Below are 16,080 nucleotides of genomic sequence, written 5' to 3' on the forward strand. Positions count from 1 at the left end.
ACGAGGCCTTTTTTATTTACTACTTTATCCCAAATAGAACAGATAAACAGAAAATATTGTGCCCGCGTCTAAGATTTTAATACAACATAGCAATTAAGAATTTAATTTAGATTTTTACTTAAAATATTTAAAAGAACAATGACTTAAAAGCAAACTTTGAAAATCAGTTACATGATCCAGATTTCCATAAAAATTGGAGATTGAACTACAGCTGTCATTATAGATGCTATTTATGAAAAGTATTGGGAGCTTGAATTATCTAACTTTTAAATGAACAAAAATGAATGTCTGTGGAATGAAATAAAAAAGAACATTGAATGAGCTGCTGAGAGAAACACGGTAACTACAGTAAGATGGAAACAGCAGATATGTTCATTCTTTTCACAATACAGGTCAGGGTTTATCGCCATGGAGACGGTAATGGCTCAGGCCGTCTCATTAAGCTGTCTGCTTGCTCCACTCAGCAGAATATATGTTTATGTTTGAAGACCAGAGAAGGTTATCATGCTTGGGGTAAATAATATCACCTGTGGCACTGCAGCTTTATGGTCATCCTCAAGGTGAGGGAAAATTGAAATTTCCTGCTGCATTGTGGTTGTTTACGAAAAAAACATGGATAAACTGGAAAAGACTGGATGATAAATGTTTGTTCTAAAGACAGTCAAGGAGAGGACAAAAAAATAAATGTAAGATTTAAACTTCGTCTTTGACCAATGAGGATTAATTGGCATCAGGCAGCAGGACTTACAGTTCAAAAAGCTCTTTAGTTGGTTAAAGAAGAAAATTTTTCCTCCAACTATAGAGGCTCACAGCGGACAGTTTACAGCTAATGCAACTCGAGAAAAGGCAAGTTTGCTGTTTATAAGTGAAAATAGTTAAAAAAGATTAAATAAAACATTGCATGGCGGTTATTCACAGGAGGTATTGACAGGAAATAAACAACATGGAGTTATCAAAAGAACTAAAGGTCAGTTAGTATTTGCTTTGAAAAGTCAGTCCCATAAATCATGTTTTTGTTTTCCAGCGATCGTCATTCAGAAAGGAACATGAAGTCAGCTCTGTTCTCCAATGCTTTACACTATAACAGCAGAGACAGCTTTCTCCACATGTATCGGCACCCCTGGATAGGATGTAGAACAGGCAGTAAATAAATCCATCTGTTATTGCAGTAACATTTTCAAACACAACATTTAAGGAAAATTAAATGTTCGATTTACAGCTCTGCCGTCTATACATTTTTCTTTCCTGATGTCTGAATATAAGGTATATTTCTGCACTGTTTATCAAACCAAACACATGTAAAAATAATGCAGGAGGTGCTGAATGTGTGCATGCTCACATTAGCAGCTGCTGTATCGGTCAGTAGTGATAATGACTGAGATTACATCGATAGAATTTTGTCTCTATTCCTGCTTTCATTACTCGGTTCTGGTCATTCATTCTGCTCAACCTCCCCTTCATGAGGATAATTATTGAAAAAGTCTCAACAGTTAAATCCTTTTCTAACATTCCAGCTGCTCTGATGTCTTTCTGGTTTCATCAGGCAGAGCAGTAGAGACGACGGCAGAGACTGTCCTGATCGAGGTCTTTCAGTGAGGTCTGTATAAATGCAGACAGTAAAAGAATCACAGCGCCGGTATTATAGGGTTATAGGGTATAGGGTACTTCAGTGTTGAGGAAGAGCATGAGTTCTTTGCCGAGCTGAATGCGCTGGTTTGGTCTGCCGGCTTCCGTAGCGTCGTGATCGCGCAGGTGCGCGCTTTCATGAAATCCTATACACTACTGTTTATGCTCTAAAAACATTCTAAATGACTTCGTTTCGAGTAAATTCTGGATGCTACCCACTCAGGACACTTGGAATACATTGGACGAGCAGTATGGAGGAATATTGACACGTTTTTTGTGGACTTTTATGGACCTTTCTGCCTCGGGCGCCATAGACCTCCATTATTTGAATGTCAGCAGACAGCAAGAAGCCTCCCAGATCTCCAGATGCATTTGAGATATCAAAAAAGTACTCCAGAGTGTTGTTCAGCATGGGGGGGGAGTAGAAAATGAAGGCTAATCATGTTTTGGGTGTACTATTCCTTTAACACAGGATCCCTGCAGAGTCATAAAAAATTTAATAAACTATGGAATTTACAGGATGAACTTTAGATTATGTTAAAATACTTCAAAAGTAACGATAAATTAAAGTGAAATATGGAAAAATGTTGAAATTCTAAACTTTTTCTTATATTTTCAGGAGAAATACTTAATAATTAAATAATTGTTCTTTACGTCTCACCTTAATCTCAAAAGCCTGTTCTTAAAAAAAAAAAAAGTGGAGTTAATGTGAGATTTACAAAAATAAAGGAGAATTCTTAATAACATCCATTTTTCTGGTTCTATTTGCTTTTTACATTTTCTCAGCAGAGCTTTGGCTTCTATTGGTTTTTATTTTTGAATGTAAAGTCATTATAAAATCGAAATTAAGTAATTTCATCTTTTTGGTCTTTCAAGAAATATTAATCTAGATTTAACTTCACTGGAAAAAAATGATCTAGAAATAAGTACAAATTTCTTAAATGAAGTGTATTTTCCCTTGATTTGAGTGGGTAAATGAGATAGTTTGCCAATGGAATCAGTATTTTTACTCTTAAAATAAGATAATTAGATAATATTTACTTGAAATAAGACAATGCAATTGTGTTTTCTTATTTTAAATCTAAATTGTCTTGTTCCATTGGCAAGATGTCTCTTTTGTCTCCTGAATTCAAGAACAAATGCACTTATTTTAAGAAAAAATGACTTATCTAGATTTTGATTTTTTTGCAGTGTTGGTCCATAGTCATTAAATTGTTTAGATGCCAAACAAACCCCCCATGGTGTATTTTTATTCTTACAGAGAGCATAAAGAAAGTTAGCACTTTAAAAACAAGCATTTATTAAAGGCTATTTCCCTTTAAATTTGCAGATGTTTAAGAGAGAGAAATTCAAAGTGTGGCGAGTCATCGTGCAAACGCCACACAGTCAATGTGTGAGAAGTCAGAGCTCTAAACAAAAACAACTAATTTATGTTTTTGTAACAACCGATAAATAGTGAGGATACAATAAAAGCAAAGACCAAACTTGTTTTAACCAAAGAGGATAATATATAGTCTTGATTCCTCGTGAAAAAAAAGAATAAAACGGAAATAGCCTCTTAGATGCACCAACTGGTAGCTTCAAATTTTATGCCAACTTCAGCATTGTTGTTTAGAAATGGCATCTAAGGCTGAACTACAAACTAAACTCTGTATCAACACTAATACTTTTTGTAAGGAGGTGAAAAACTGAAGCAATGAGACCCAGAAAAGGAGTCAGGATGTGATGAAACGTTCTATGGATGTATATATTGTGGAAGTTTTAAATATTAGATCAACCAGTTGCACGCTAACTGCAGTCTGTTTTCAGTTTCCTTCTGCAATGAGGCAATCACTCCAGGAGGATTTCATTCATGTTTCTGTCTTTAGCGTTCAGGCAAACATCTGCATTAAGCTGATTTGTTTGCTCTCTCCCACTGAGGGGGGGTCTACCGTAGCAATATCTGCATGAGAAGGAATTCCTGATCACATACCAGCTTCGCTGACTGCTCTCTGCTGTTGTGCATTGCTGTTGCACCATGAGCTGGTTGTGCTGCCCAGGAGTCGGGGAAGTTGATCGACTTTAAGTATGACATGAGGAGGAGAAATAGTACCTTTAAAAATGAAAGAAAAACTAAGTTAAGGAATTAACTTCCTCCCTCTTTGTGGCAGTTTTAAACGACTCCCTCAAATCTGTCCAGGATGACGCTAAAATGTTTGCTGGCAGAGAAAAGATGGCGTATTCCTGAGATAATATTTACATTTGGCAATAAAATGTCAAAAACAATGAAACTTTGAGGGTCTGAACAGCCGATGCCAGAGAATAATGACTTTACAGCTTAAATCTTGTTATAAGATTAAAAAAATATTAGCTTTTTTAAGTGACTCTAACAATAAACATTTTTTAGTTTAATTTAAATAGAAAAGACTGTGAGGTTTCATGGTGATTGAGGACTTTAAGTAGATAAATATTTTTCATGGCTTTGTTCTGAACCAGCTCAAAAATCAGGATGATTTCATTCAGACAAACATCAGCATCAGATTCCAGCTTTATTGGAGCTCAAACATTATTGAATTAAAAAGTCAAACTAAATGAAATGAGTGATGTTTCGAACGTCTCCTAAGTGCTCTTCACCACAGAGGGGCACGCCATCAATATGCAGGACAGTGATTGGGATGCAGGCTGTGTTCAATGACACGCTCTGGATTTTTGTACGGGGAGTTCTTGTTCCTCTCAGGAGACAAACTGCATTCCTGATGGGGATTGGTTCTGCCATCTTGAACCCGCCCCTTTAACTGATAATTTTCATGATCGGTTAAAGCTGGATTAAGTTAGGGAGATGGTATCACTGATCTTGATTGCTGGTGAAGATTCTCGGTCATCCTGGTCAGTTATTCCAAAAAGTTCAAAATCAATCCTCTGGACTTTGTTTCCAAGTTTGAAGACGTTTCTCTTCCATCCAGGTAGATTTTTCAAATCAAAATGTCAGAAATAGCGTTGAGTTCCAGGTTTTATAGAGTGAACCAAAGATAAAGCCTCGTGTCTTTGGTTCCGAGTTCTGATCCATTCTGGTTTCCAGAATGCATCAACCAGTAAAGGTCGGATACATTTTTAATTATGTGTTACTTTAAACAGAATTTAACACTGAAATAAAATTAGATGTTTATGCATTAATGTCATACATTGAATTTTTATATAAAAAAATATATATATATAAAAAAGGAACATTATTCCATTTTAAAGTCTAAATTGTTTTTGAAGTAGAGAACAACAATCGTTCAGTTTGGTTTATAGACTATTTCCTTATTCCCATATTTTCTCAAACCCCTGAACTGATGGTTTGTTATTTTCTTTCTTTTTTCTGTCTTAATGTTGGCAGTGGGCTTTAGGCTGCCCTGCAAGGCTTTAAACCTGGGCTTAACCGGAGACTAAGCCATTCTCAAGCATGGCACTTGTGTGTTTATGGGTGTACAAGAAACAGGGAGTGCAAAGGTTCAGGCTTGGGATTTTAGTATATATATATGTATTATATAAATATATAAAAAAAGAAAAACAGTTTTCTCCCCCCTGGTGGGGTGGTATGTGTCATCCTCGGGTCCTCTACCAGAGGCCTGGGAGTTTGAGGGTTCTGCACAGTATCTTAGCTGTTCCTAGGACTGCGCTCTTCTGGACAGAGACCTCTGATGTTTTACCTGGAATCTGCTGTAGCCACTCTCCCAGTTTGGGGGTCACAGCCCCCAGTGCTCCCATTACCACTGGCACCACTGCTGCTCTTACTTTCCACATCTTTTCTAGCTCCTCCTTCAGTCCTTGGTATTTCTCAAGCTTCTCGTGTTCTTTCTTCTTGATGTTGCTGTCGCTTGGGATTGCCACATCTATCACTACTGCCTTCTGCTGCTGTTTGTCCATCAACACGATGTCTGGTTGGTTAGCCATCACCTGTTTGTCAGTCTGGATCTTGAAGTCCCATAGGATCTTAGCTCGGTCATTCTCAACTACCTTAGGAGGTGTCTTCCATTTGACCTTGGGACTTCCAGCCCATACTCATGGCAGATGTTCCTGTACACTATGACAGCTACCTGGTTGTGGCGTTCCATGTATGCACTTCCTGCCTGCATTTTACACCCTGCTGTTATGTGCTGTATTGTTTCAGAGGCATCTTTGCACAGTCTGCACTGGGGGTCCTGCCTGGTGTGGACAAGATATATATATATATATATATATATATATATATATATATATATATATATATATATATATATATATATATATAAAACACAATTAAATGCATACATTTTGTACATGTTACAATGTTTCTAATTATTTAGTCGTAATTAACAAGATAAAAGTCCCAGCCCTAATATATAGATATTTGTTCCCATTAACATTTTCTTGTTCCAGTTGTCCTTGCTTGACTGGGTGACGTCAGCCAGTTTGATTCTATGTTTATTTGCTCTCATATTACGCGGTAGACAGATGGCCTTAATGGTCTTGCCCAATGAGCTACACTGGTTGATGTGATAAGCTTTTATATCACCCTAAGATATATAAGATGGGAACCCTGGTCTCCCTCATGGGAATGGTCCATTCCCGGAGCTCACACCAGTTAAGAATTAAAAGGAGCAAAGCGAGTGAAGGCAACTGTAGCCACTGTGGTCATCTGAGCCCTTGAGCAGTTTTTTTTTGTTAACATAATATTTGTGCACAGGTCAAACCTGCTGTTTGTTGAGCTTTACTGGCAGTTTGGATCAATGTCTGTTGACATTTGATAAAAAAAAAACAAATAATGGGTTTATTTAAACATATCACAATACTCCAGTCTCCATGAAAAAAAATCTCTTTTTTTAACAGTATATCTGGTTTAGTTCTTGTAGTCTGTGAATATACACAAATCTGTGACATTTTGATTCATTGCGAAATACTACATACGGTAGTTAAAAGCTTTGCTGCACAAAACACACTCATATATGATTAGATGAACAACAAAGGGCCCATGGTGTCCTTCAGTTGTACCTGCTGTGTCTGCATTCAAGGTAAAAACCTACAAAACGGTTTGATCAGTGGAGAGTTTGAATTCAAGGCTAACATTCATACATCAGGTCTTTAAAATAAATGCCCTTCATGTCCTTCGCCTGGAATCTAAACTGGGGGTGACATATGTTGTGTCTCATCCGCCTTTGGTTGGATTTCTGTGATTTTATACTCTAATCTAAAAGTTGGTCTTATTTAAGATATGCTCTTATGTGTCTTTCTTTATCAGTAACCAATTTGGATCCAAAAATTTATCTTAAATGACCAAAATTTGACAAGTTTGCTCCTTACCATAAATGCTTGAGGTACACACTCGTTGTTTGGATACAGCTAAGATGGTAATATATTATGCATGATCCTATCAAATTCCCTCAAAACATGTAAACTTCAATTAAGGCAGGTTTTTTTACATTTTTTTGCACCCTCTTGTAATGATTGCCGGTGCTGGTCTAAAGGACTGGTTATCCTCCTGCAGCAGTGTGTTGCAGCTTGTCACTGATATTTTTGATTTCTGCCCAATATTGAAGCGTGGTCTGCACTATGCTATTCCACGCCACAACGCCAGAGGGCCAATCAGGAACTAGCTGTGGGTCTAGATACGGCTGAGGCAGTGAGGAAGTGGGGGCGAGTTTGTGCGAAAACAGAGGGACATGAGGGCCAAAAAGAGCGGGGATCCAGGTGGGAAAAGTGTCACAATGTCCCACAATGTCCCATCTAACTCTGCCTGCGAGCGGATCTCAGCACTCCCTGCCCTCGTTCTCCTCAGTCTGGTTGGTGACCCAGCTGCTCAGCATTCATCACACCTGCCTCCGTTGGCCACTAACCTGTGTCTGTGCCTCCAGGGGTTCCAGTCTGAGCGTAAGCAGCGTGCCCTTTGCGCTAGCGCTTCCCTCTTTCTTTTTCAATAAGAGCTTGTAGATATATATATACACAATAAAGCTCGTCACTGACCTGTGACAAGTGTATCCCGTGAATTACACCTCCTTTGAAGCATGAAAATATTTTATGGCCCCCATCCAAACAAAATGGGTTCATATTAAATTGTTTTATGATGACTCTCTTCACTGATTATATAAAATTTATTTTGCAACGGTTTCTAACCTCCAAACATTTTAATAATACTGATGTGCTATCATAATAGATTTTAAATTAGATAATATGCTTTTGCCTTTAACCTAATCTTATAGAATAATTCCTGTTCTGACGGGAGCTTGGTACATCTACAGAAGAAGTCCTCAACTAGAAAGTTAAAAGCTTTTTGTTTACCGTATTTGTCTCAATGAATAGTTAAAAATACACTATAAATAAATAAATCATGGCAGGAAGTCATATTTCTGTAGATGTTAAGGGTTTTGTAGAACCTGTCGATATGGAAGTTAAAACCAAATTCCTATACAAACTTAAGGCAGTCCTTCATAAATGATTCTAATAACCATGATTTTTGGGCACATAGTGGTTCTCCCAGACTTTAAATGTCAGTTCATGTTTTTAGGACACGTTATTAGTAAAACTATTTTTTAGTGAATAAAATTGGAGAGAATAATCATGGTTTGCTTTATTCCTTGTTCCAGCCTTTGCTACACTACTTGATCTAGCATGAGTGATATTAAACTTTTAACCAGTGTAAAAGCTTTAAATCTTATCAAAAATTAGGTTCTTTCAGGTTGATCTAATCATGGCTCATCTGATCCACCTGTGTATGTTCCTTTATGTTTGGCTCAGCCTGGCTATCAGGGCCAGATCATTGTTTGATGTTTGTTTGTTTCTTTAGTTTTTGTTATTCCTAGCTTCATGTTCCCGTTCTCAGAGACCAGATCATTTAATTATATTTGTTTGATGTTTGTTTTTTCCGTAAGTTTGAATTCAAGGTTCATGTCCCCCGAGCCAGTGAGATTATTCACTAGCCAGTGGTGAGAGCGTTTCTGATTACCTGATCCTGCTCTTCCTCTCAACCACCGAGCCTGTTCCTGTCTGATCTGTTTGCCTGTGCTGTATTTGGACTCCTGCTGGATTCTGACTGTCTGAATCTGAGCTTGTCTGAATCTGAGCTTGTTGCTAAATGCTAGGAACTCTGAACCTGCCTTCACGCTCCGAGGATTCCTGGAACCATGGATCTGTCTGTTCCTGTGTGGATCAGAACCCCTGATCGGGCTGCAGACTCCTGGATTCCTGAACTGCCCTCTCTGATCTGTTTTCCCTGACCTGGATTGGATTCCTGCCTGCTCACTGGGGATGCTGCATTGGGGCGGCTCTGCGCCACAGCTGGCGGTCCATCAGCTGGCGGTCCATCAGCTGGATCCTGCCTTCCTCTGAGAGGATGGACTGAACTGTTAAACCAGGTAAGGGACTCACACGGATCACACTTACCTGTGTTTCTCACTCCAGACTGTCAGTGACTGGGAGGTCCAACCCCCCAAGCGCTTTATGTCGCTTTGCACCTGTGTGCCTGTACATAGGGGTCAAATCTGCCATCCGGTCAGGAAAAACATGGTTTGGGTGAGAATGCACCTTAAATGAAGTTAGCAATGAGTAAAGAATGGTTCCTATGGTTCTTCCATGTTTACATTTTAGTACTTAAATGATATGATTTATGCATTTGTTAACACAATGTTTCTTGTAACTCATTGAGGGCCAAAAAAAAAAAAAACAACCTGCAGTTTGTTGAGCTTTACTGGCAGCTTGGATCAATGTCTGTTAATATTTGGCAAACATCAAATGGAGTTGTTTAATCATACCAAAGTCCAACAGCTCTAAATGAAAACATATTCAACAAACTCTGTTTTTAGTTTATCAGAATTAGTTTCTACTGCATAAAACAGGATCATGACTGATGCATTAACATCAAAGGGCCTGTGGTGGTCTTTATTTTTATCTGGACACTGTGACATGTATCCAAGGTTAGGCCTAGAAAATATGGTTTGACACATAAAGTTTCTGATGATACAGTTTTAAATGAGGAGCGGATGAAAGCATCTGCATATCAATGTACAATTCTCAGACCTGCTGCAGAAAAAACATCTACTGTACCTGAATGCTGCCGCAGCTCTCATCACTTTATTAGGTCCAAATTGCAAAGCAAGAAAACCTCTTTTTGTAACTATGTATAATCCACCAGGCTAGGTCAGAGGGGTTAACATCCATGCTGACATTGAAGGCGATAGCTTAAGAGCAGCCTTTAAACTGCTGGTAAAGATTCTCAGTCATCCAGGTCATAGTCGGTCCAAACAGAGGTTAAAAACAATCCACTGAACTTTGTTTCCAAGTTTGAAGACGTTTCGCTTCCCATCCAGGAAGCTTTTTCAATTCAATTTAAAAAGCAACACAAGATCGTGTTTTACTATTATCAATAATTTCATTACAAATCTGAAAAATATAAATGTAAAAGAAAAAAAGCAAAGCATTGTTTTATAATGTGTGGGGAGTGTTGGCCTAGTGGTCAGAGCTGCGCTCTGTGCTCTGAGAAGGTTGCAAGTACACGATTCGAACCCACAGCCTCTGGGTCCCTGAGCAAGACCGTTAACCCCACACTGCTCCCCAGGCGCCGCACAATGGCAGCCACTGCTTCCTAAGGGGAGGGGTTAAGTGGAGACATAACTTTCTAAAATCAATTAAGTTAAATTATTATGATAAATGTTTTGATAAGGACGCCGCCATGTTGCTGTAATCTAAGCGGTGACATCATGTACATCATGCGGGTGGTTGATGCTTCAGCTACCAATTGAATACATTGGATATACTGGTGATATGTCACAATCATAAAACACTTAAAATATTACAACTTAAAACATTAAAACTTAAAACAACTTAATAAAAATATAATAGTAAGGATTATTATTATAATAATATTTAAAAACAATTAAGTCCCAATAACTGTGGTCTGGAATCAGATATAAACAAACAAACCTGGAGACCCTGTAGAAGTTTGGATAAAAACTTGACTTTTCTCAAACTGACTGCAAAGCAATAGCAGCAGACGTGGTTTGAGGCCTGTTTCACATAGATCTGTCACAACCAGATGATGCTGAAGACTCAAAGTTCTGTTATACAATTGCAGACGTTGGACTTTATCCACCAATATGGCTAAATAAATTCCATGCTATTTGACCTTGATGTAGAAATGTTTGCAAAGACCAGAGGCCATTTAGATAAATAGCCTTTCGGAGGCTCAGCTCAGTGGTACTTTCCACTCCACTAAAGCTTTTCTCCTGGAGTAAACATGAAGTCTCTCTTGCTTCTAGGCACAGTGCTGGTCTGTGGTCTGGTTGGGGCCCAGGAGACAATAGAGAGCCAGCTGCTGCAGATCACGGCCCGACTGGAGAAACTTGAAAGGGAATCTGAAGAGAGAGGTTAGTTTGCTAAGTTTGCTCTGCTCTTTTTTTAAGCCTACGTTACAGTTTTAGCACAAGGCCATCTTCCAGAATCTAATAATTGTTTTGACATTTTTGCGGTAAACAGATCTCAAGTAGCATTCTCAGCTGCCCTATACGATACGGAGGACTGGACCGACCCTGGGCCTTACATCAGTGACACAACGCTGCAGTTTAAGAAAGTGAAAACTAACATTGGCAACGCGTACTGTCCAGACACAGGTACATTTCATCCTTACTATCTGCAGTACGTTTACTGAGCAATGCATGTTGTAATGAGTGTAGTCCTGTACACAACAAAACAAATATAAAATAAACTTTCCTTTGGTCACTGTTGCACTGTATTGATAAAGTGTCTGATAGTTAGTTCCTTTATATATGTTAATAATAGTCTGTATTATTAATCTACTTTACTTTTTATAAACCTTCCCACATTAAGCAATATCCTATTAATAGGTCTGTTGTTATAATGTCAAATTATTAAATAATCAGGCAAGTATAGCTTAATACGGCACAGATTTTTTATTTGTAGATTGTTTTGCATGTTATTTATACAATATCCATGAATATTAAATAAACGAATAGCCTCCATCTAAAAAGATTCTTAAGCCTATTATTAAAAATATGTTTTGATGATGAATAGGAAGAATGGATACGGAATAGAGAAATGTTTTTTTTATGATTTAATCAACTGTCCTATGGCAGGACGTTGCTTTCCCATCGTGAACTTTAGATTACAGCCTCAGCAGCAGGATCGGACATGGATGGTCTGATCTCGAGGTTTAAATTGCTCACTGCTGCAGATGCACCTGTGAGCAAGTCTTGCTTAAATCTAACTACCCTGGACGGTGCACAGACCAAGTCCAAGACCGATTGGATTTGCGCAGGTCTACCTAATCTCAAACACCTATTAACGAAAAACACAATGACTGAAGAAATGAAGTGTGTCAGTAAAACCTGTGTCGTGTGTTTTGGACCTCCCTTCAAAAGGCTCAAACCAGAAGTCCAGTCTTAGCTTCAGTCATTTCTCAGCAGCAACCAGAAAGCAAGAACCTGACAAATCATTGAGAAAAGAAAAATGATTAGGATGAACAACAAATTAAAAACAAAGGAAGTTTTGTAAAATGCTGAAATGGTAAATTCTGTAGTAAAATACTGTCTTTAAAAATTAATAAAAGAATCTTTGCTTGATTGTGATCATTACCCCCCCACACCTCCACCTCATCCAGATTAAATAAAATCACCCCCCCCGACTTTATTTTACAACTCAACTATTAAGAGAAAGGTATAGAATATTAGAACATAAATTAGCATTTTATAAATATTATTATTAGTATAAAAGTAGTATTGTATAAACAGAACATTGCAGTCTAGAATTGAGGAGATGTCTGAGGAGGATGTTGTAGGGTACCTATGTTTGTTGGAGCTAAGGACTAGGACTTCTTAGGTATAAACAGTACGTTATACATGTTACATGTATTAATCTTATACCATCATATAATGATGAAAAAAAAAATAAATATATATATATATATGTATATATATATATATAGGCTTATATATATATATATATACACTGAGGTAATGTAGGTTACTCAAGGGTGTTTATAGGAGTCCTTACTGGGTGCCTATGAAATAATCTCTGAGGTAATTTTAGGGGTTTTGAGGTTAGACGTCTAGAGGTTACTTTATAATTTTATTTTTTTTCATGGTGTTTGAGCATTCTATAACTACATGTAATATTTCTGCTTACTTTGGGTAGAGTTGATCTGATTGACCTGAATAGACAGAGTGATTTTATTATTTTTAGGTGACTCGATGGATGTTTCAATGTGTCCAGATGTTACTATCTCTGTCTGTTACATGCATATCATTTTTTGACCTTGTTTTGTTGTTGCTATCTACCTCCAGGAGTTTTCACTGCCCCAGTTAAAGGACTCTACTACTTCCAGTTCACCGGAGTTGTTGGCAAATCTGGGAAACTGAATGCTGGACTGAAGGTGAACGGTTTGAACACTATTGCAATATACCACAAAGCAGGGACACAAGCAAGCGCTACCAATGCGGTGGCCCTGGAGCTGGAGGAGGGAGACCGAGTCTTTACCCAGATCTGGGGAGGAAGGTCCCTTACGCTCGCAGATCAAGGCCGACTCACAACCTTCACTGGCTTCCTTGTCTTCCCTCTCTGAGTGGATACAAAGATGAAGATTTATGTCCAAAGGTTGGCAGAAGTGGAGAAGGAATCATTTGTGGCAATTATACAGAACCGTGGAACAATCAAGTTAATCACAATCACTGACATCTCTTTATAGGTTCTTGTAACTAAGCTAAAGGCTACAAGCATTAAAACTAATAAAAAAAATGCAAACTTTGTATGTTTGTTGTGTTGGTTTTTTGTGTTGTGATAATCTTCATAAATGTTCTTCCAAAAGTCCTCAGACAGCTCCTTGGATCTTACTTTTACTCAAGTTCACCAGAACAAAGCCCAGTGAGTGTAGTAGTGGTAGTTTGTTTTCTTTTTCAGTTTCACTGTTCGTCCACCAGATGGTGCCATCTGGTTACTCCTGTCTTGAAGGGCTTGCCTACACGTCTCAACTACCCACACCTGCAACAAATCATTTATCACCTCAGAGGAGTATATGAGCAGCTGACTGTCATCACCTCTTCGCCAGTGTTTGCTTGTTTTGGGAATCCTTCAGATCCTCTGGGATTTTTCGAGTCCTTCCAGCCTTGGAGGAAAACCTTTCGAGATGCCAAGGGTTCCACAACTCCTCTCTTCTGAGCTCAGACTTCATCATAGTTTCCTGTTGACAGTCTGCTCAGCCGCTCCTCTGTGCTTCCATAAACTTACCTGTCCGCCCTCCAACGTCACGTCCACCTTCAACCAGCCAAGGCCCCCACAACTGGAACTACATACCACCCTCCAATCCTGGCAGCTAGTTCAATCACACCTGGAGACCTGGCCGCCGGTCCCACCTAGCAGTGTTAACCAGACTCCTGTGTTTTTTTTTTGTTTTTTTATTGAAAATAAACGTTCAAACTTTTACATTCTCTCTGTGAGTGTTTCTGCATGTGGGCAAAAACTATGCTGTGACATCATATTAAATTAATAATGGCCTAAAGGACATCTTGGATTTGGTGTGGAGGTCTATGTCGCTGTTTAGAGGTTAGTGATGCTGTAAGTCTGACTGCGGCTCCTTCTCTGTCAGACGACATGTTTGGGCCAAAGTCTGCCTCAAGTTTTTGATGATATTGCATTTTTTCAATATAACTTGTTATTTTTACATTCTTTTTGCTTTTAGAAATTTTAGCTGCTTATGTGTAACGTTTATTAAAAAAATATTTTTATCTTTAATGTTATCAATATTTTTATATATGAATCACTATTATTAATACTATCGACTACATTGCTTAGAACTTTATCAGTCTTTTTGGCCATTGTTAAACTGACAGTAGAATTTACACAATTAAAGGAGGTGAATGAACCTATTTCCATTTCTTTTCCATTGCTCACTCATATTTCACTCAGAATAAAGGTCCAGAGACTAAGATGGAGATGAAGGTTTATTTTATGTCAGGAATGCATTGCTGTGCTGATTCAGCCATATGTTTTGGATTGCATTTTACCTAAAAAAACACTCAGTGGTGATCAATTCATAGGTTCCTAGCAGAGCCCAGGTAATGTTTATTCAATATCTCATTCGATTTAATAGAGCTTATAGAAGGCCTTTGGAAGAAAACCAGGACCAGGCTGCAATAGGTTTCTCAAATTCATCTGTATAAAATAGACCAGTGGGATCTTTTATTTATTATCTACTGGAGAAAAGCATCTGGCATGTAGATGTTTCATTTATTTATGATTGCAGTGGAGACCTGGGTCATGGTGAGGGGTTGGGTATGTTTAGGGGTGACAGTGCCCCTGGATGAAGGGATTTTCCCTGCAACTGAAGGTTTAAACCAAAGCTCTGGCTTTCAGGAGAAAGGTGTGGAGGTGTCCTACTGGTTAGTGCATAGAGCTTAGAATCAAGCCCCACAGTTGCCACTCAGGGTCGTTGAGCTAGACCCTTAACCCCAGACTGCTCCTTGGGTACAATGGCTGGCAGCCCAAACAATAAAACTATAAATTCTTTTATTTTAGGGGAGTGTTGGCCTAGTGGTTAGAGCAGTGCTCTGTGCTCTGAGAGGGTTGCACGTACCCAGATCGATTCCCACAGACTTCACTCTGGGTTCCTGAGCAAGACCCTTTATCCCACACTGCTCCCCAGGCGCCGCACAATGGCAGCCCACTGCTCCCCAAGGGGAGGGGTTAATTGCAGGAATTTGTCCATTCATTAAAGTTCTATTTCTATTTCAAACTTGTGTCCTTGGGAAAGACCCTTTTCCTGCATTGCCTACTGATGTTGGTCAGAGGGAATTACCTGGGCTACAAAGATTTCATTACACATAGACTCAATTCTCTTAACTTCTAGTCCCTAGTCTGGAAGGGAACCTGTATTTATCCTACCGCCATGCAGTGTGAGGAACACGGTTTACAAAGTCAAGTCACAACGAATCTACTTGATAAAAATTTGCTACAGAAAAAGGGTATATTTTAAGATAATTGATTACCTATTAACATTAGGGTGCTTTTATTTTAGTAATTCTATTTACTCAATTCAGGTTTTCAATTTAATGAAACACATATTGATTCGATACAGACCCATATTTTCAAGCCTTTCTATCTGAAAATTACAATAATTTGCTACTTAATGGAAACGCTGCAAAATTGACAGGAATAGAGGTTGCTTCAAAACTTCTGCATTGTGCAAAAAGCAACACTTTAAAGTTAAAAGTTTTCCCACTTTTATTAAACACTTTCCATGTTATTTGAAGTCAGACAATCAATCTGTACTTTCTACTGTAGAGCTTCTCTTCCAGTCATCTCCAGGCTTATGGAAACATGCTGAACATACTGAGTCTGTCAGGCGCTCTGCCCATACTGCAGTGCAGCTGTCAGTCATCATGTCATCGATTGGTTCCTTGGCCGTAGAAAATACTGCTCCGCATGAGGGGATTAAAATAAAACTGTGTTCAGTCA

At 38.5% G+C, this 16,080-nt stretch overlaps 1 protein-coding gene across 1 annotated transcript; it reads left to right on the forward strand.

Moving 5' to 3' along the window:
* Window positions 1-10,802: 10,802 nt before the first annotated feature.
* On the forward strand, window positions 10,803-13,378 carry LOC119780214 (cerebellin-1-like). The gene is made up of 3 exons (XM_038280170.1): window positions 10,803-10,982; window positions 11,085-11,225; window positions 12,915-13,378. Exons 1-3 carry the CDS (start codon window positions 10,853-10,855, stop codon window positions 13,190-13,192), a joined length of 549 nt encoding a protein of 182 aa, XP_038136098.1. The 5' UTR covers window positions 10,803-10,852; the 3' UTR covers window positions 13,193-13,378.
* The last annotated feature ends 2,702 nt before the right edge of the window (window positions 13,379-16,080 follow it).

Source organism: Cyprinodon tularosa, unplaced genomic scaffold, assembly GCF_016077235.1.
Source record: "Cyprinodon tularosa strain WSP-4 unplaced genomic scaffold, ASM1607723v1 ctg1572, whole genome shotgun sequence".
NCBI lineage: Eukaryota > Metazoa > Chordata > Actinopteri > Cyprinodontiformes > Cyprinodontidae > Cyprinodon > Cyprinodon tularosa.

Bases quoted from the DNA above. Each gene is read 5' to 3' on its own strand.
- LOC119780214 (XM_038280170.1), top strand. From the start codon at position 10,853: ATGAAGTCTCTCTTGCTTCTAGGCACAGTGCTGGTCTGTGGTCTGGTT. The intron at 10,983-11,084 runs GTTAGTTTGCTA...ACATTTTTGCGG, and splicing joins AAGGGAATCTGAAGAGAGAG to TAAACAGATCTCAAGTAGCA. The intron at 11,226-12,914 runs GTACATTTCATC...ATCTACCTCCAG, and splicing joins CGCGTACTGTCCAGACACAG to GAGTTTTCACTGCCCCAGTT.